The sequence below is a fragment of the Osmerus eperlanus genome, chromosome 5 (assembly GCF_963692335.1).
Source record: "Osmerus eperlanus chromosome 5, fOsmEpe2.1, whole genome shotgun sequence".
In the NCBI taxonomy this organism is placed as follows: domain Eukaryota; kingdom Metazoa; phylum Chordata; class Actinopteri; order Osmeriformes; family Osmeridae; genus Osmerus; species Osmerus eperlanus.
The window spans coordinates 3,104,242-3,125,615 of record NC_085022.1 but is presented as its reverse complement, the minus strand read 5'-3'; the positions used below and the strand labels follow the sequence as shown (position 1 = coordinate 3,125,615).

Genomic DNA, 21,374 nt, shown 5'->3' with positions numbered 1-21,374 from the left:
ACAAAAATAAGAAAAAGATTGAAAAGATTACAGCAATAGTTCATTGGGTTGTATAGTTAATGATTCTTACTCTATTTAAAACAGTGTTCAACTTGTTTCAATAGAAAATTAAAACGATTGTCCTTGGACTTGTATAGTGCATCTGTGGTCGCTCATTCTTTATTTCTACACGACGTGTCATTCCATCATCAGAAAATCCGCTCACAAAACAGTGGAGCATCAACTATTAATTTACAGAAATTGCAATTTTACTGTGAACTATTTCCTTGTTCACTATGGCTCCAAAGTGTGTTGCATGACTAACAGTATAATCAAAGAGGTTACAGTTACCATGCACAACCTGCTACTTCATTGCCACTAGTTGCGCTGATACGATCATTCCTATTAGGCAGTGGCCCTAACGGGAGATTTGGTAGTGCTTTTCACCAGTCTGTGAAGAGGTAACAATGCGAGTCAACACAGTGAGAACGGGGCGGAGTTAGTACTGGCCTGCACAAGGTGATTCTGGCACACTGAGATAAGCCGATGATGACGACCTAGAAAGCGCACACCGCGCACCACAGTTTAGCTTGAAGTTTGAGAGCACATCAGGGAACTGACTGGTCTATTGATCAGACGCATACGTGGTTTGATCATTTCTTGGAAATACTTTTGAACAGTAGACTAAACCACGATTTATGTTAAGAGCCGGGCGTAGTAGTGAGCCACGCTTTATGTTACGAACCGACTGTAACATGCTGCACTGTAATTTTAAGGTCTTCATCAGTGTTTTCACAGTAAACCGCTTTTGAGCTTCTTGCTCTCCGGATATTTTTCGATGTTGGAACTTTCACCGCACGGGGACAAGGGAATGGACGGCTTCAGACGAGTGGCTTTTCGGAGGAAACCCCAAACTTTTGACGACTCCGACATGGAAGATGAGGAATGTTCAGGTAGGTGTCTGGAGCGGTTTGCTCATTGAGCGGTTAGGGATCTCGCCTGGGACAGCGTAATTAATTTCCTAAAGTAGGTAGGCTACCTGATTTGTCCTCAAGGGAGATTCAAATGTGAACCTTTATTAAAGAGGGGATTTTACTGCCTTTACACTGACAATATGAGATTAAAGGGAGATTATATAACAGCACGTCGGTTTGTCTAAACAAATCCTATGCTATCTTATCGCATTGTATTACTTTCAACGCCTGACTTTCCATGTCCGTGGGTAGGCGTGGAGGTGCTGTCAGAGTGTCTTTATCCTCTGCAACAAGCTGGGAACGCCATAACAGCACACCGAAAAGTGTTTACTCAGTATCCCAGTGTCTGATTGACTGGCTGCTGGGAGAAGCTGTAATGTTGCAGCAACCACACAAGCTCTAACCTGTTCTAATCACCTTCAGGTCTCCAGGCAGTATTTTCCTCCAGGAATGTTTTGTATGTGGAATAGCTCTGGCATTGTTTACTGGTCATGTATGACAAGGGGTGTAGGATTACATGTCTTGTGGATATTACAAATATGTATGGCAAACACATCAAAACATTTTGTTTTGATTCATTCATGATGTCATTATTCCCCCCCTCCTCCTCTCTCTAAGCTAGAGATTTGTTCGTTTGTTGACAGTTTTACCTACTGTGGATGTTGAATAGAGGCCCCTGTGTATGGGAAAGTGTTGGCTTGCATTATAAGGTACCGAAAGTGTGTGGGGTGCAGTCCTTTTATAGATATCCAGCTGCTTGTTTAAACAAGGAATACAGCAGAATTCTGAGATCCAAGGGTGAACCCCGGTATCTCACCGGACTGGGTTCAAATCCAGCCTGGGCCCTTTGCTGCATGTCTTCCCCCTCTCTCTTTCCCTCTCTCTTTCCCTCTCTCTCTCTCTCTCTCTCTCTCTCTCTCTCTCTCTCTCTCTCTCTCTCTCTCTCTCTCTCTCTCTCTCTCTCTCTCTCTCTCCCTCTCTCTCTCTCTCTCTCTCTCTCTCTCTCTCTCTCTCTCTCTCTCTCTCTCTCTGCCTTTCCTGTCACACTTCACTTAAAATCTGTCAATTAAAGCATAAAACAACTAAAAAAGAATAAGCCCAAGTGTTTCTCATGAACGTCGCTTCTGGGCGATGCCACAGCCAGGATGGGACAGCGTCACTACTGTGACTGACTGTCTGACTCACCTCTGATCCTGGCACAGGGGGAGCAATCAAGGATTTCCTGCTCACGTTAATCACAGTCAGATTAGCCAAACCTCGTTATCTGTTCATGGATTGTATCTTCTAATTTATTCAAGTGTCTGTTAAATGAATGCATTACTACCTCTGTAAATGCATCTACAGGTGTGTGCTTCTTTACCTGTCTCAGGTAACACTTTAGATCCAGGTGCTTGCACCAAGCGTTAGTTAATAGGTTATAAGGCCATAGTTAGTAAGTCTTATCAACACATTAACAATAACAAGCGTCATATAAGATATTAAGTAAAGTTAATTTAATCTTACTATAACACTAACCCACAAACCCATTTTATAAGGGCCTTATTACCTATTAACTAACTGTTATTGCAAGCACACGGATGTAAATAGGAAACACACTTGATTGGGAACTCTAGGCTATCACAGGGCACCTTATGACACCAGCCAGATCCTCTCTGGTCTTACGAATGAAACAAAATTCCCCCGGAGAGGCTTGTCCTTTCATGCCAGCATATCTCTGTAACATACTTCGAACGCAACCACCAAACAAACCTCCCACGTCGACCTCTGCTGAAATAGAAGCTGAACTTGAGCTGAGCCACGATAGTTACATAGGTAGATACAGGATAGGACTGATACAAGATAGGGCTATACAGACTGAATGATGGGATGGCTTCAAATGGAGTAGAGTACAAAGCCATGTGATTTCCCGGCTGGAGACAAATCTTCATTCCTTCCACTAGACATGGTTCTGGATTGTTCTTGTCTGTTGTCAGTGTGTGCGCTGTGGCTCCTCCATGCGCACACACTGCAGAGATCCTGGGCTATTCTCTGGTTGAGTGAATTTCTGAGGAAGACTCAGTAAAGCAGCACAGGTTCTGAAGAAAACCCTTAGTCTCCCTTCCGATCCTGTGTGTGTGTGTGTGTGTTTGTGTGTGTGTGTGTTCTCGTTAATTGACGAAAAACTGGGACAATACCAAAATGCTTTTTATCTGAGTAAAGGTACATTTCATAATTATCTTCTTGCTGAATTTTATAGCTCTGAAATGTCATTAAATTCAGATTCTCTTTCGCTTTCGACGATATCATGTAAGTGACACTGGCCCATAGCAGACCATTAGCTCAGTCATGTCATCTTTTTTATGATATTGGTCTATTTATACCCTTGTCCGTAATACAGTTTGTTGAGATAATCTTTTACTAATCCCTGTTTTGAGATTTTTTTTATACTCAAATCTCTTCTCGTGTTAAAAATCACTACCACCCAGGGGAAGTGGCTGTGCCGTTAGCCGCACTGTAAGTTAGACTAGGCATGAGGCCTCATCCAACTGCAACAATGGCCCTTATTGTTGTACCTCTGGCCCCCGCTAGCAGCAAGGCATTGTGGGTAGCTAGATGAATCACAACCTCTGTGGTCAGGCCTGCTCTGCTGTGTGTTCACAATGCTTCTCACTGCCCTGATCCAGGATCAGTCTCCCTCAGTCCACACAGTCATATTCACTAAGATCCATAAGGAAAAAGCATTTCCTGGATCTGCTGGATGACTGAGCAGCTTTCTGAAGGTTCTTCCCCTCTCATTGTTGCTATGGTGCCCATGCTCTGCTGGGTTTTAACCAGCTCCACATTGTTGAGCAACGCATCCAAGTTTGTTACGAGTGGTGCAATGTAAGACCTGCCATCCGCATGCTAATAAACATGGGTTATTACACCACCTTGTAAACTGCATTACCCACGAAGCATTGTGACATGTCCTTGCTGGGGTTGCTTCAGCTAATTCAGTAAGACCGCGATTCAGTGTGGGAAGCCAGGGCAGAGCGTTGTGTTTTAGAAGAAGGAACCAGGATCTGTCAGGACAGCGAGGTCCCTCAAAGCAGGCTATTGTTTTGTCTGTAGACAAAATGAGATGAAATGAGTTGGCACAAAGAGATGTGCATCTGTATCTAAATAATGTGAAGCACTTTCAAACTTAAGTTACACAGTTAAGTAATATTATTATACACAGTTAAGTATTACAGAGTGTAAACCCATTATTCCAAGAAGACAGAAGAAGAAACCTTTAATTCGTCTTACAGGTATGACACACGCATGCAGGAAGTGTCTTACAGGTATGACACACATGCAGGGAGTGGCGACACCAGGAGAGACACACACGCACACACACATGCACACACTAACCAGCATCTCATTTCTACTGCAGCTTGCAGAGTAGGGCAACGGCAGGAGAGGAAGATCAATGCGTTCCACGTGTCTGACCTTTGAACTCGTGATACAGTTATCTGGATTTACACCCTTGCACATGTGAACACACACACAGTCCCGATCCCTGAGCTTGTATTACTCTGCCAAGACACACCCACCTTCTCCATCGCTCTCTCTCTTTCTCTCTCTCTCTCTCTGTCTCTCACACATTTTGTTTGTTCTTTTTTCTTTCTTTCTCCTGCTGCACCCTCCTCCTTCTTTCGTTCTGGCCCCTTCCTCTCAAATCTCTCCAGCTCCATATTTACCTTGTGATTATGTAATCACAGTGGGTGTGGGTGGGTCACTGGAAACTGGTAAAATATCCTTCCACATTCCTCACAGGGCAGGACACACAGTACACCTCTCTCTCTCTCTCTCTCTCTCTCTCTCTCTCTCTCTCTCTCTCTCTCATACGCACACCCTCCCTCTCCCATATGCACACCCTCTCTCTCTCTCCCATACGCACACCCTCTATCTCTCCCATACGCACACCCTCTCTCTCTCTCTCCCATTCGCACACCCTCTCTCTCTCTCTCTCCCATGCGCACACCCTCTATCTCTCTCATACACACACCCTCTCTCTCTCATACGCACACCCTCTCTCTCTCTCTCTCTCATACGCACACCCTCTCTCTCTCTCATATGCACACCCTCTCTCTCTCTCTTTATCTCTCTCATACGTACACCCTCTATCTCTCTCATACGTACACCCTCTATCTCTCTCATACGCACACCCTCTCTCTGGGCTGGTGGTCTGAACTGAACTATAACCATGTGAATCAGTCTCCAGTTCCTAACAGATCCACTAGGGGTCGCCGGACGCCCACAGACTCACACACGTCCAATGAGAATCCTCAGTCCTGTAGCGCCTGCCCAGCACCCGGTCACCTCCCCTCTCATCCCCCATCTGTTCTTCCTGGGACAGAACACAGGTCACCTCCCCTCTCATACCCCATCTGTTCTTCCTGGGACAGAACACAGGTCACCTCCCCTCTCATACCCCATCTGTTCTTCCTGGGACAGAACACAGGTCACCTCCCCTCTCATACCCCATCTGTTCTTCCTGGGACAGAACACAGGTCACCTCCCCTCTCATACCCCATCTGTTCTTCCTGGGACAGAACACAGGTCACCTCCCCTCTCATACCCCATCTGTTCTTCCTGGGACAGAACACAGGTCACCTCCCCTCTCATACCCCATCTGTTCTTCCTGGGACAGAACACAGGTCACCTCCCCTCTCATACCCCATCTGTTCTTCCTGGGACAGAACACAGGTCACCTCCCCTCTCATACCCCATCTGTTCTTCCTGGGACAGAACACAGGTCACCTCCCCTCTCATACCCCATCTGTTCTTCCTGGGACAGAACACAGGTCACCTCCCCTCTCATACCCCATCTGTTCTTCCTGGGACAGAACACAGGTCACCTCCCCTCTCATACCCCATCTGTTCTTCCTGGGACAGAACACAGGTCACCTCCCCTCTCATACCCCATCTGTTCTTCCTGGGACAGAACACAGGTCACCTCCCCTCTCATACCCCATCTGTTCTTCCTGGGACAGAACACAGGTCACCTCCCCTCTCATACCCCATCTGTTCTTCCTGGGACAGAACACAGGTCACCTCCCCTCTCATACCCCATCTGTTCTTCCTGGGACAGAACACAGGTCACCTCCCCTCTCATACCCCATCTGTTCTTCCTGGGACAGAACACAGGTCACCTCCCCTCTCATACCCCATCTGTTCTTCCTGGGACAGAACACAGGTCACCTCCCCTCTCATACCCCATCTGTTCTTCCTGGGACAGAACACAGGTCACCTCCCCTCTCATACCCCATCTGTTCTTCCTGGGACAGAACACAGGTCACCTCCCCTCTCATACCCCATCTGTTCTTCCTGGGACAGAACACAGGTCACCTCCCCTCTCATACCCCATCTGTTCTTCCTGGGACAGAACACAGGTCACCTCCCCTCTCATACCCCATCTGTTCTTCCTGGGACAGAACACAGGTCACCTCCCCTCTCATACCCCATCTGTTCTTCCTGGGACAGAACACAGGTCAGACCAGGCACATCAAATCAAAATGTATTTGTATAGCCCTTTTTACACGCAAGTATGTCACAGAGGGCTTCACATACGCCCACAGAACTGCCCCTCCCAGAAAAACTCACTAGAGGAGAAAAAATGGAAGAAACCTTGGGAGGAGCAATTCAGTGAGGGATCCCCTCCTCCAGAGACGGTTGGTGAAAGAGAGGAGCAGAACACAGGCTAAACATAGTCATACAGCAGGGAAGTGTCAATGGGTGTTGAAACACCAAAATCCATTGTTCAACTTGGGTCAGTTGGTATATGTCAGTATAAACAGAGGTAGCCACAGGACTGGGGACTGTGATCGGCGCATCAACACAGGCCTACACACCTACACACACATACACCTACACACACATACACCTAAACACCTACACACACCTACACACACCTACACACACATAAAACTACACACCTACACACACATAAAACTACACACCTACACACACATACACCTACACACACATACACCTACACACCTACACACACCTACACACACATACACCTACACACACCTACACACACCTACATACACCTACACACACATACACCTACACACACCTACACACCTACATACACCTACACACACCTACACACACATACACACACATAGAGAGAGAGGAAGGAGAGAGGAGAGAGAGAGGAAGGAGAGAGGAGAGAGAGAGGAAGGAGAGAGGAGAGAGAGAGGAAGGAGAGAGGAGAGAGAGTGGAAGGAGAGAGGAGAGAGAGAGGAAGGAGAGAGGAGAGAGAGAGGAAGGAGAGGAGAGAGAGTGGAAGGAGAGAGGAGAGAGAGTGGAAGGAGAGATGAGAGAGAGAGGAAGGAGAGAGGAGAGAGAGGAAGGAGAGAGGAGAGAGAGAGGAAGGAGAGAGGAGAGAGAGTGGAAGGAGAGAGGAGAGAGAGAGTGGAAGGAGAGAGGAGAGAGAGTGGAAGGAGAGAGGAGAGAGAGAGGAAGGAGAGAGGAGAGAGAGGAAGGAGAGATGAGAGAGAGAGAGGAAGGAGAGAGTAACGGAGAGAGGTAACTGATTACAGTCTGTTTGTATAGAAATGTGTTGGGTATGGAGAGAGAAGTCTAATGACACACATCCGGCCGCCGTGGGGGTGCGTTTGTTATTGTGCCACATGGTTGCTCAAGCATGGTGCTATTCAAGTTAAGATCTACACTATAATGTGTTTGTTATTTCCAAGAGGACTTCCAATCCCCTGATACAATGGCACCTTATCTTATTGAGTCAGAACCAGAATCACAGTCCAGTCCTGGGCTGAACCCCGGTCCTGGGCTGAGTCAGGAGTCAGGTGGCTGAGCGGTTAGGGAAGCTGGCTAGTAATCAGAAGGTTGCCAGTTCGATTCCCGGCCGTGCCAAAATGACGTTGTGTCCTTGGGCAAGGCACTTCACCCTACTTGCCTCGGGGGGATGTCCCTGTACTTACTGTAAGTCGCTCTGGATAAGAGCGTCTGCTAAATGACTAAATGTAAATGTAATGTAATGTAAATTTAAATGAGTCAGAACCCCAGTCCTGGGCTGAGTCAGAAACACAGTCCTGGGCTGAGTCAGAAACACAGTCCTGGGCTGAGTCAGAACCCCAGTCCTGGGCTGAGTCAGAAACACAGTCCTGGGCTGAGTCAGAACCCTGGTCCTGGGCTGAGTCAAAACCCCAGTCCTGGGCTGAGTCAGAAACACAGTCCTGGGCTGAGTCAGAACCCCGGTCCTGGGCTGAGTCAGAAACACAGTCCTGGGCTGAGTCAGAACCCCAGTCCTGGGCTGAGTCAGAACCCCGGTCCTGGGCTGAGTCAGAAACACAGTCCTGGGCTGAGTCAGAACCCCAGTCCTGGGCTGAGTCAGAAACACAGTCCTGGGCTGAGTCAGAACCCCGGTCCTGGGCTGAGTCAGAAACACAGTCCTGGGCTGAGTCAGAACCCCGGTCCTGGGCTGAGTCAGAAACACAGTCCTGGGCTGAGTCAGAAACACAGTCCTGGGCTGAGTCAGAACCCCAGTCCTGGGCTGAGTCAGAAACACAGTCCTGGGCTGAGTCAGAACCCTGGTCCTGGGCTGAGTCAAAACCCCAGTCCTGGGCTGAGTCAGAAACACAGGGCTGGGCTGAGTCAGAACCCCGGTCCTGGGCTGAGTCAGAAACACAGTCCTGGGCTGAGTCAGAACCCCAGTCCTGGGCTGAGTCAGAACCCCGGTCCTGGGCTGAGTCAGAAACACAGTCCTGGGCTGAGTCAGAACCCCAGTCCTGGGCTGAGTCAGAAACACAGTCCTGGGCTGAGTCAGAACCCCGGTCCTGGGCTGAGTCAGAAACACAGTCCTGGGCTGAGTCAGAACCCCAGTCCTGGGCTGAGTCAGAAACACAGTCCTGGGCTGAGTCAGAACCCCGGTCCTGGGCTGAGTCAGAAACACAGTCCTGGGCTGAGTCAGAACCCCAGTCCTGGGCTGAGTCAGAACCCCGGGCCTGGGCTGAGTCAGAAACACAGTCCTGGGCTGAGTCAGAACCCCGGTCCTGGGCTGAGTCAGAAACACAGTCCTGGGCTGAGTCAGAACCCCGGTCCTGGTCTGAGTCATGGGTATCAAACCCAGCTGTGACAGGCTGTGCAGGGTTCTGGTCCCCCCTTAGCCCAACCCCAGCATCATTGTTTAACTGCCTCTGGAAAGAAAAGAGGAAGAGAGGTAGGAAAGAGAGAGAGAGGGAGAGAGAGAGAGAGAGGTGTATTTTCGGCCACCATTCATGTGCAGGAAGTGTGTTGCCTCAGTAGATGTGCACTTTCGCCCATTTCAGACTCAGTCTTTCTCTCCCTCCCTCGTTCTCTGTCTCTACCTCTACTGGATCTTACCGACACAACTTCTCCCTCACCGCCACCGGACTACCTGCTGCACAGCGGCCCGGAGGCCCACATGGACCGCCTGGCTAGCGGTTACTGGAAGTACCGGCCGCAGCCCTGCTCCTCGGGTAGGTGAGGGTGTGGAGGAGACCAGGGAAGGGAGAGACCAGCGCTGGCTGGCTTTTTGAAAATGCACCGCCGACGGAAGTATTGGTTTTGGAGATGGACAGGTAAAGAAAGATGTTTGCGACCTGTTCTTGAGGTTTAAAGATTAAAGGGGATCTCCCTTCGACTTCCTGTCCTCCCTTCTACCTCTGTCTCTTTTAATCTCTGTCTCTCATCCCTCTCTCCATCCACCCCTCCTCCCTCCTCTGTTTTCTGAGATTAAGTGACATTTCAGTTAATCTCGTTCCTCTAGCAGCAAACAGGGTCCTTCTCTGGTATTTCTGGCAGCTTTCCCAGACATCAGATGGCCGGTTGATTTTCCACTCATCTGCTGTTATGCTGCACTCTGACCATATGGTTTTAGAAGTGACAGACCCTGCAAACATGACTGAATTACCCTGAGAGCTGGCGGAATGAGACTGAGGAGACCAGTTACCCTGGCCTCCCCAGTGGACTGTTCTGTTCAGTAACTACTGCTGCTCTCTGAGCAGAGAAGTAACAGATGTAAACTAGAGAGGGTACAATTTCTGGGGAAATTGTAGGGTGTGCTTGCTTGCGTCGGTTGCACAGGGGTCCGTTTTTGAATGACATTTTTAAAACTGATATTTCTGTATATTTTATATAAAAATGCATACTTATTATTTATAAAGATTACATAGATTTAAAAGCATTTTTTTTGCTGCTCATTTACAACTGAAAATACGAGTGAAGTGTAGAATGAAATAGATCTTCTCATTTCCCCTTCAAAAGGCATCCTCATCGTTGAATCAAAACGAATAAATTTGGCAGACCGGTGTAAAAATTGACCTATCTCTATGACGTAAACGTCCTTTTAAGTTTTTCCCTTCTCGTGATATTTTCATGCATTTAGCCTACTCATTGCATTCATTCATGAATAAAGAACCCCCTTTGAAGATTATTCTACGACGTTACCGGCAGTAGAAGATTGAATCGCGATTCAAACAGTACCATCTTCTAACTGAAAATATGCCCCCAAAAACGTAAATAAGCTTGACATTTATTTAGTGGAAAATCGCTTTCATGAAAAGCTCACTGGTAGCGATCATTAAGTAACAACAGTAACAACGCAAAGTGCGCTATCCCTGTGTGGAGAAGCTGCCCTGGTAAATTGTACTACTACGGTACAGTAGACTACTGCTGTGTTTGTCTTGGTAGCGATTGCGTTGGTTGAAATGGATTTAACGTTCCGTTGTACGGTTTAGGCTGAAATTAATTATTTTCATGAACAGATTGACAAAGTTTAGGCTGTGGCAATGAAGTTAAGGTTAGCAGTTAGATAGACTTTTGATTTAAGAAAGGGGAGTGCCGAACATGTTCTGTCGCCGTTTGACTTCCTACAGCTGTGTAGATGTTTTTGTAGTGTCTCGCGTAGGCTACAGCGTTGCAGTGAGCAACACTGGTTTGAAACCACAGGTAATGATAATTTCACCCACAAATCGTTTACTTGTAATGTAATGTCATAATAAATCCTACAACGAAAATGTATTTGTGAGGAATGTTTATTTTAAACATTGAAAACAGATGCATCATAGACCACTGTTGTATGTGTTGCCCGGGCAACAGAGGCTAATGTCATGATGCTTCAGTGAAATAGTAGACTACCGTTTCCAAAAGTCAGAGGTGTAGTCCAGGGTATACGCTGGTATACGGCGTATACCTACTTATTTTTCAGTCAGCATTGCGTATACCCACTTCTAAATCCCCCCTGATGCCATCATTCAGTAATATCTGTGAGTCAGATTGCCTATTTTCTTCCTCGGGGATAGTGAAGCCATGACCCACCCTCCTCTGCCTCTAATTGGCTGGTACTCGCTGCTTTCACTGATTAGATTGGTTAACTTTAGGCATGAGGACTGATGAGCCAATCAGAGGCAGAGTAGGGCGGGTCATGCCGAGGAAAATATCGCTAATACCTCAGGTGCCAGTGAAAAAAAAAAAAAAAAAAACTCAGGTGCCGGTGCCACTTGACTACGATAACGGCAGCAGACCAAACAACAGATGAAGAAATGACACAAGCGGCGGTGTGCCACCCCAGTTGATGGAAGACATCATTCTGAGGTAAGTTTTAAGGTGGTTTCCAAATGAATCATTATTTTAAACTACTGGCAAATTGCCAGTGACTGCACATTTAGAGGAGAAGAGATGTTGCCGCCAATAGTTAGTGCGAGTCGGCTAACGTTATGAAGCTAGCTACGTAGATTGGGATAATGTGGGGAAACAGGGGCATTGTTGGTTTTCAGTAAGTGTTTAATCAACCCAGTTCATAAGAATTTCATACCAGACTGATGAAACTGATTATCTCAATGTTTATGAAGCTTGTTTATTATTGTAAAGGTCTAAATTATAACGTTAGCCAAGTTACTAAGCCCTAAATTATAACATTAGCCAAGTTACTTAGCCCTAACTAACCTATATGATCTAGTTTAATTGCATAGTAGCTAAGCTGGTAGTTGATTTTTAAGTAAGTTAAAACACAAGAATGGGGACAAATAGTTTAAGATTCAGCCTAAAACAATATTGAGGTCTAATCAGGCTGTCTTATTTTGTATAGGGACAGGTAACCATGAAAAGGAAGGGAGATATTGCTGACTTTTTTGTAAAGAGGCACAAATCAGGCCCAGATCAGGCCCAGGCAGACCCCACCCCTAAAACCAGCAGCCCTGGCAGCTCTCAACCGGGAGCTAGCCAGGCAAGTCAGTGTGAGCATAGACAAGGATCCAGTCTACCACCAGACAGTGCAGTGTGAAAGCTCCTGCAGAAAGCAAATTTGTCTGGAATATACTGTAGTATGAGCAAAGGTCAGAAACCCAGTGCTGGGTTGAGAGAGTATATCACTGTTGATGTGTTGTTAATGCATATATTTTTGTTAATTGGTAACTAAATATTGTTGTAACATATTTTGTTGAATGATTTACCGGTAAATGAACATGTTCAAAACAAAGCATATAGCAATATGAACAATGTGCAAAAAATAATCGAAACACCATTTCCTGTTTGCCTCATGATAAATACATTTTACATTCATCCAGGCTGCTCTTGTGACCAGTAGTAACTACAAACTGCTCCTAATCAAGTCATGATCATTTTATAATAGTGTGCAAGTAGAAATTACATATTTTTGGGTAAACTAAATCATAGTCTTACATGTCACTGTTTCTAAAACAGGGCTTTTTTCTGGACTACTTAAAAAAAAAAAAAGGTGAATACTGAGAGTATACCCACTTCTCCAGGGACCACTACACCACTGCCAAAAGTAGATGTGGGCCTACTTCCTTAATAATATAAGCTAATATTGTACATTACATTTCATAATTGTGTTTCACATCACAAAGTAAAATGAGTAAATAGTTATCACCCTGGCCTCTTTGCTTGTGGCGTTCCTGCAGCTGCCTTGCAGTAAAGCTATAGTTAGCCTAGCTATCCCCCAGGTTAACCCTCGTGCTGCCTTCGGGTCACATGACCCAAAGGTTCATAACGAACCATCGTTGTGTTTACCCGATTTTACCCAATACAAAAACAAATTAAAATAATTTTCTTTTAACCTTTGCAATGTGGGGGGTCTGAGACAGCCCAACGGTTAAAAGAATATGCTTCACTTTGTCTTTGTATGCGGTAAATCTGTCGCAATACGAAGGTGGGTAACAATGACTGATGGGTCAGAATGACCCGAAGATAACACAAGGGTTAACAGATGTGAAACGAATGTTCTGCTACAGGTAGTCACGCGTGTTTTCGTGACGTTAGTGACGTTAGTAACGTCAGTGACTGTGGCTAGCAAATTAGCCACCGTTAGCTTCACTTTTCACCACAAAAACGCAATTTCGACTTAAACCATGCAACGGAACGTAAATAAAAATACAACCAACGCAATCGCTACCAAGACGTAAAGGCCAAAAAACGGCGGAAGAACTGAGAAGTTGAAAAGCAATAGTGAGAATGCTTAACAGCATTCTCACAACTAGAAACGGCTGTTCCTGTGAAACAGCAGTGAGAATGCTGAAAACCTGAATGGGGATAGCTGACCATGCTAAAAAAGCTGAAAATAGTGAAAATTTAGTAGAAAGTTATAAGCTGAAGCTTCAAAGCAACCAAAAGGTATTTTTGAAAGGGGCTGGAGCAGCATTCCAACAATGATTTGAAAGGATTTACCATTACTTTTAAAGGGAGAATAATTTGCACAAAAACCTTAATATTTTAAAAAGTATAAAAGTGAGAAATGAGAAAATACCCGCAAGCTGAAATGAATTTCAAAAATGTGTGAGTCACACAAAAGAGGCAGTGTGGAAGCTGAACTGCATCATCTTAACAAAGCTAAGAGCTAAAATAGCCTACAATGTGGGAGAAGCTGAAAGCTGAACTGTTAAACAGAAGAAGTAGGCTAGCTAGTCGGAACAAGAATATTATCGTTTTAACAGCTGAAATTATAGTTGGGATAGTAATAGCAGTAGCAGATGTAGCCTACCATTGAGTGCGTTTACTCGGCTTTCTTAGTTGGATTCAATGTGTTGATGGAATGAAACATACAGCAGTAGGGCCGATACAGGAAGACACGGCGACACTTTGTTGCAGAAGGATGATGGTGCAAGTTTTGTCCGTGGAGCATACAACGATTAATAAAAAAGAATCATGTAGACGTGTTTATTGAGTAATCGCATAACTAATTACACATGTAAACGGAGTAATCGTATTATTGGCATAAACCGACAATTGCTAGTAATTGTGTTTCTCATGGTCAAGTAAACGTACCAATCACCTGTGTGAGAGACTGAGTGGTGCGTGTCTGTCGTTACGGTGATGGTGCAGCTATGATTGCTAACGCGCTGAGGGCAGAGAATAAGAGAAATGTAGCTAGAATCCACACCTCAAACAAGTTAACCTAGGCGCAAAACTGTACGTCCAATCCAAAATATAAGGATATTTTCCGAGACCCAAGACTCTGCCGAAACCAGAGATATTCTTTATATGTCTGTGCAGTCAGAAATACGACTCTACCTGCAGTTTCAAAAACGTGTTCCTTTTGCTTTCCTGGTGCTTGTTTGTTTGGTTGCCACGGTGATGGCGCAGCTGTGATAGCTAACGAGCTAGGCAGAGAGAAAAACGAACATTTACCTAGCATCCACACCTCAAACAAGTTGACCTAGACGCAAAACTATACGTCCAATCCAAAAAATAAGGATATTTTCCGAGACCCAAGACTCTGCCGAAACCAGAGATGTCCTTTATATGTCTGTGCGGTCAGAAATACGACTCTATCGGCAGTTTCAAAATCTTGTTCCTTCTTGCTTTCTCTGACTGATTTTACTCACCTCTCCATTGAAGTTAGTGAGAGAATTTGAAAGGCTGCTCTCGCTTCAAGGCTCATAGCTGAAAATCTGTAAATGTGAGCTCTTTAGTAGTTACATTGGCTGAAAGAGGACAATTTTTCCTACATTTTAAGGTATAACTTGTTTCTGTAAGTTAAACTATATGAACGTTAGAGGAATTTGTTTGACAAATTAGTTGAATATCAGAAAAGCAAGCAGTGCCACTCTGCTTGCTGCTCATTCATAAAAATCAAGAAGGAGCAAACATTTTAATGTATTTCAAACTGTCATAATTCAAAATTGGCTGAACATTTGAAAAAGCTGAATCATTTGGGAATAGCTGAATGTCTTGTGAACATTTTAAAGGTTGAATGGTGTCTCTAGCTGAAAGTAAGCTGAAGTAGTTACGTTTGAAAGAGGAGGAAGCTTTTTAATGATTTGAAAGGATTTACCATTACTTTTAATGGGAGAATAATTTGCACAAAAACCTTAATGTCTTAAAAAGTATAAAAGTGAGAAATACCAAAAGTCATAGCCATCATCTCCTGAAGGAGCTGAACGTTTTGATACAAAAGTTGTAGGAATCGGTTAAAGTATGCAGAACGAGTTAAAGGCCAAAAAACGGCGGAAGAACTAAGAAGTTGAAAAACAATAGTGAGAATGCTGAACAGCATTCTCACAATAATAAATAAATATATATGTGAGAGAACAAAGGTAGTGTGTGAGAGAGAGTGTGTGAGAGAGTTTGTGGGAAAGAGTGTGTGAGAGAGAGAGTGTGTGAGAGAGTGTGAGAGAGAGTGTGTGAGAGTGTGAGAGAGAGTGTGTGAGAGTGTGTGTGAGACAGTGTGTGAGAGAGAGTGTGAGAGAGAGTGTGTGAGAGAGAGAGTGTGAGAGAGAGTGTGAGAGTGAGTGAGAGAGAGTGAGTGAGAGAGAGTGAGAGAGAGAGAGTGAGAGAGAGAGAGTGTGAGAGAGAGAGAGAGAGTGTGAGAGAGAGAGTGAGAGAGTGAGGCAGCAGACTACGCGTAGCTGTCAGCCTGGGAAACTGAAAGACAGTGTTGTTGTTTTGAACCCTGGGAATCAGCCCCTCTCCCTGGCCCCTCATCCAGCCTCCTTGTCCTCTTGGCAACATCCCAGATGGCCCATTACCCATTACCCGTGTGTGGGTGTGGGTGAGTGAGTGAGTGTGTGAGTGAGTGAGTGTGTGAGTGAGTGAGTGAGTGATAGAGGGAGAGTCATTGTATGTCTGTGAGATGTTGTGGAGCGTAGGGTACTCTCCCCACTCTTGTTGAATGGGAGGACTTGTGAGGCAGGCTTCTCCTTTCTCCTGACCAGGAAGGAAGGGCTGGGTGCTGCACGTCTCATTGTTACAGTGTGTGTGTGTGTGTCTGTGTGTGTGTGTCTGTGTGTGTGTGTGTCTGTGTGTGTGTGTGTGTGTGTGTGTCTGTGGGGGGGGGGGGGGGGGGTGGACAGGAAATATAGCTCAGACTACTGCCTCCACTGTGGGACTCTGGATGCAGGAACAGGACACTCTGCTGGCTGGATCAGAGCATCTACTGGCAACTGGGGTCAGGAGGCATAAGCGGTCACAGCTAGGGACAGTCATCTGGTCAGTGTGTGTGTGTGTGCTGTAGTCGTCGGAAAACCTGTGTCCAGCCATGGCCCAGAGATGATGGCGATCATATGGCACATATGTGAAGAGCAGGGAGCCACAAGCTTGTGTCAGCGTAGCTCTGCATAGTTAACACAGTGCATTAAATCACTCTGGTCTGGGAGTCAGGTGGCTGAGCGGTTAGGGAAGCGGGCTAGTAATCAGAAGGTTTCCAGTTCGATTCCCGGCCGTGCCAAATGACGTTGTGTCCTTGGGCAAGGCACTTCACCCTACTTGCCTCGGGGGAATGTCCCTGTACTTACTGTAAGTCGCTCTGGATAAATGACTAAATGGAAATGTAATGTAATGGTCACAAATGAAACAAGTCCACCCACCACTAGGGGGCAACCTGTAGGAAGAATAGTAATATAGGAGCCTTTAAAAGTTATGAAGAGTGGGTTGTGGCAGGTAGTGTGTTTTCAGCATCTCAGAGGAGATGTTTCCGTTAGGCTGGTTGTGGGATGACCAGACTGAATGGCCATGGTGGAGGTGCCTGTCAGCACTCTGTTCTGCTGGGATCATTTATTCATACTTCCCCCTGGATTTCTTCCTCTCTGTTTTCACCCAGCTGAGGCTAATGGAATGTAGCTCTCCAGTATGTACAGTTGTGTGTGTGTGTGTGTGTGTGTGTGTGTGTGTGCGTGTGTGTGTGTATCTGTGTAACAACTACATTTAGCGTCCAATTTTGTATTATTCTTTCACTCCTTCTACCAGTCTCTCTCTCCTCTCTCTACCCCCCCTCTCTCTCTCCCTCTCTCTCCCTCTCTCTACCCCCCCCTCTCTCTCCCTCTCTCTCCCTCTCTCCCTCTTTCTACCCCCTCTCTCTCTCCCTCTCTCTCTCCCTATCTCTCTCCCTCCCTCTCTCTCTTTCTCCCTCTCTCTTCTCTCCCTCTCCTCTCTCTCTCCCCCCCCCCCCCCCTCTCTCTCTCTCTCTCTCTCTCTCTCTACCCCCCTCTCCTCTCTCTACCCCCTCTCTCTCCCTATCTCTCCCCCCCCTCTCTCCCTCTCTCTACCCCCCCCTCTCTCTCCCTCCCTCTCTCTCTCCCTCTCTCTTCTCTCCCTCTCTCTATCCTCCCCCCCTCTCTTCTCTCCCTCTCTATCCCCCTCTCTCTCTTTATTGATCTGCAGTATTTCTTGGTTCTGATCTCATCTTTAGATCACATTACAGGTCAGCCCTAGAGCTCAAATACAGACATAGAGAAACCCCCATCAACCTCTCTCTCTCTCTCTCTCTCTCTCTCTCTTCTCTCTCTCCTCTCTCTCTCTCTCTCTCTCTCTCTCTCTCTCTCTCTCTCTCTCTCTCTCTCTCACTCTCTCCCTTTATCTCTCTCTCACTCTCTCCCTTTATCTCTCTCCCTCTCTCTCTCACTCTCTCCCTTTATCTCTCACTCCCTCTCTCTCTCTCTCTTTCTCATGGTCACATCCTCCCTGTATAGTGTGTGTAGTCTTAGACATTTTAACTGTGCTAGAATATGCTTATCAAAAGAAGAACTAGAAATGTGTGTTTGTGTGTATACCGTATTTATTTGAATAAACGCTGCCCTCGAATAAACGCTGCACCAAAAATGAACGTTATTTAATAAACGCTGCAGCGTTTATTCAAAGAAATAAGGTATGTGTGTGTGTGTGTGTGTTTACAGTTTTTCTCGATTGGTTACACACATTTTCTGAATGCATACCTCATACTCTCAGAACTCTACACACAAATCAAAAAAACACACACACAATGGGCAAAACCCCTCACTTCTCCTGCAAAATTAAACTTAACATTCAAAACAATGTTATTTAATCTCAAAATGGTATTTTGTTTTCAAATGACAAACACAAACCATCATATGAATAGACATTTATAAGAACCATTTGAACACTGATGTGCTCAATGTAAAACACTATGATGAATGGAAAACACTTCTTCTTCATTCATCATAGTGAGTTAGGCCTTTTTTTTGTTCAGTGTTACATTTACTACAGACAGTACATACATAAGTGTGTTGTAAAATATTTGAGAATATTGTTTTTATACTCAGAACACAGAAATACACGGTAACAAATATATTTTACATATATGTACACAGTGTACATCCCAACCAACACAAAGTTGCACATACAGTGGTCTACATACAAAACAACAGAATAATTTACTGTATAGTGTATTACATTATTATTATTTTTCTTTGTATTTGCCAGAATGTTATGGCGTTATTTTCTAGGACCATGTTCATGATTTCAGTTTCCTGTTCAGGAGACAGAAGACGTTCCCGACCACCTTGTGTTGGTAATCTTTCAGTTCTGCCAAACAAATAGTAAAATACTGTAAATACTGTGTAGGAATACAAAGTAGGAATACATTTTCCAAATACTTGAAACATACTTTATTTTCACAGTCCTACAGAACAGTCCACAGGCAATACTGTACTACTGTACTCATTGAGTACTGTATTGATATGCAGTAGGCCTACTGCAATTTTGTAGTGAGAGTAGATTTCTTACCTATTCTCATTTCGGAAAGTCCGGATGATGGATGCTACAGTTTACCTGCTCAAATTTGGCTGTACTCTTTGCCCAGCCTCCCTCATTGTTAGACCATGGTTGACCACATGGTCAACCAAAGCGGCTCGGATCTCATCAGAGATTATGGTCCTTGGCCTTCCTCATCCTCGTCCTCCCCGTCCTCCTCCTCTTACTCTCACTCCTCTGCCTCTGTTTCCAATGTTGGCATCCATTGCTCAAAAACAGAAAAGGTCACCTGTTGCCCTTTTATGCTAAAGCTCTGATTGCTAATTGTAAAACTGTGTGACAGGTGGTGTTTGACCATGCGATGAGTCGGTGTGTGTATTTGAATGGCAGTGTGATCCTTGTGAAAACAAAAGATTTTCTTCATGAAAATTGTGCCAAATGCAGAGAATTGTGTGTAGTGTTTTGAAAAGACTGTGTTTTAGAACTGCAATTTGAGTGTAAAGCAGGAATTGTGCTTGTAGTTTAGCAGAATTGGTTCATGGGGTTGGTGCATGAGTTACATGTTATGGTCATTGTGTCTCAAGTACCAGTATTTGTGTGTAAACAATTGAGAAAAACTGTAGAGGTAACAGAGATCTCAGGAGGATAACATAAGTAGCCCAGCATGTGAAATACTCTGACTTGTGTCAGTCTTGTTGATCCTGTGTCTTCTCAGCCAGACTCCATCCATTCTGACAGGAGAACACACACACACACATGCTAACACACACACATGCTAACACACACTCTAACACACACACACTCTTCTGCCCCCAGGAAAGATTTTGTCGGTTTCTGGTGTTGGTGCCAGGGTGCCAGTCTGACTGTGACAGTGTGTGTGTGTGTGTGTGTGTGTGCCGGGGAGTATGGCAGCCTCACCCATGCCCTGGTTACAGATGTGCCCTTGCCCTTGTCTGTCCACTACTCAGGACAACAGTTTGTGTGTGTGTGTGTGAGTGAAGTTGGCTCCAGTTATTTCCAACTGTGACCTTAGTTGAGTGTGAGGCAGAGGGAAGAGATTAGAGACAGGCTGAGATGAGAGACAGGCAGAGGGAAGAGATGAGAGACAGGCAGAGGGAAGAGATTAGAGACAGGCTGAGATGAGAGACAGGCAGAGGGAAGAGATTAAAGACAGGCTGAGATGAGAGACAGGCAGAGGGAAGAGGTTAGAGACAGGCTGAGATGAGAGACAGCAGAGGGAAGAGATTAGAGACAGGCTGTGATGAGAGACAGGCAGAGGGAAGAGATGAGAGACAGGCTGAGATGAGAGACAGGCAGAGGGAAGAGATGAGAGACAGGCTGAGATGAGAGACAGGCTGAGATGAGAGACAGGCAGAGGGAAGAGATGAGAGACAGGCTGAGGGAAGAGATTAGAGACAGGCTGAGATGAGAGACAGGCAGAGGAAGAGATGAGAGACAGGCAGAGGGAAGAGATGAGAGACAGGCTGAGATGAGAGACAGGCAGAGGGAAGAGATGAGAGACAGGCTGAGATGAGAGACAGGCAGAGGGAAGAGATGAGAGACAGGCTGAGATGAGAGACAGGCAGAGGGAAGAGATGAGAGACAGGCAGAGGAAGAGATGAGAGACAGGCAGAGGGAAGAGATTAGAGACAAGCTGAGGGAAGAGATGAGAGACAGGCTGAGGGAAGAGATGAGAGACAGGCTGAGGGAAGAGATGAGAGACAGGGCAGAGGGAAGAGATGAGAGACAGGCAGAGGGAAGAGATTAGAGACAGGCTGAGGAAGAGATGAGAGACAGGCTGAGGGAAGAGATGAGAGACAGGCTGAGGGAAGACATTAGAGACAGGCTGAGGAAGAGATGAGAGACAGGCTGAGATGAGAGACAGGCTGAGGAAGAGATGAGAGACAGGCAGAGGAAGAGATTAGAGACAGGCAGAGGGAAGAGATGAGAGACAGGCTGAGGGAAGAGATGAGAGACAGGCTGAGGGAAGAGATGAGAGACAGGCTGAGGGAAGAGATGAGAGACAGGCTGAGATGAGAGACAGGCTGAGGAAGAGATGAGAGACAGCTGAGGAAGAGATGAGAGACAGGCTGAGATGAGAGACAGCTGAGGGAAGAGATGAGAGACAGGCTGAGGAAGAGATGAGAGACAGGCAGAGGGAAGAGATGAGAGACAGGCAGAGATGAGAGACAGGCTGAGATGAGAGACAGGCTGAGATGAGAGACAGGCTGAGATGAGAGAGCAAGCCTGCTAGCAGTGTGTGAGCTCCAAGTGATGTGTGTTTAATTATTGCTGCATGAATGTGTGTGTGTGTGTGTGTGTGTGTGTAAGATGTGGAGGGTAATGGCCCTGATCCAGTCTACCTGCTGAGAGAGGTACTGCACAGCTGCAGGATAGACAAGGCCAAGGAGGGACGGAGGGAGGGTGGAAGGAGAGAGAAAGGGAGATAGAGAGGGAGAGGGAGAGAGAGAGAGAGAGAGAGAG

The 21,374-nt window shown here is 45.9% G+C and overlaps 1 protein-coding gene across 1 annotated transcript in view; it reads left to right on the top strand.

The window, feature by feature from the left end:
• The first annotated feature begins 561 nt into the window (after positions 1–561).
• fgd4a (FYVE, RhoGEF and PH domain containing 4a) overlaps positions 562–21,374 on the top strand; it is a 39,271-nt gene continuing 18,458 nt past the window's right edge. Inside the window, exon 1 of the mRNA XM_062461085.1 lies at positions 562–932. Coding sequence (XP_062317069.1) covers positions 818–932 — 115 coding nt within the window. The 5' untranslated portion in view covers positions 562–817. The remainder of the gene's footprint in view (positions 933–21,374) is intronic.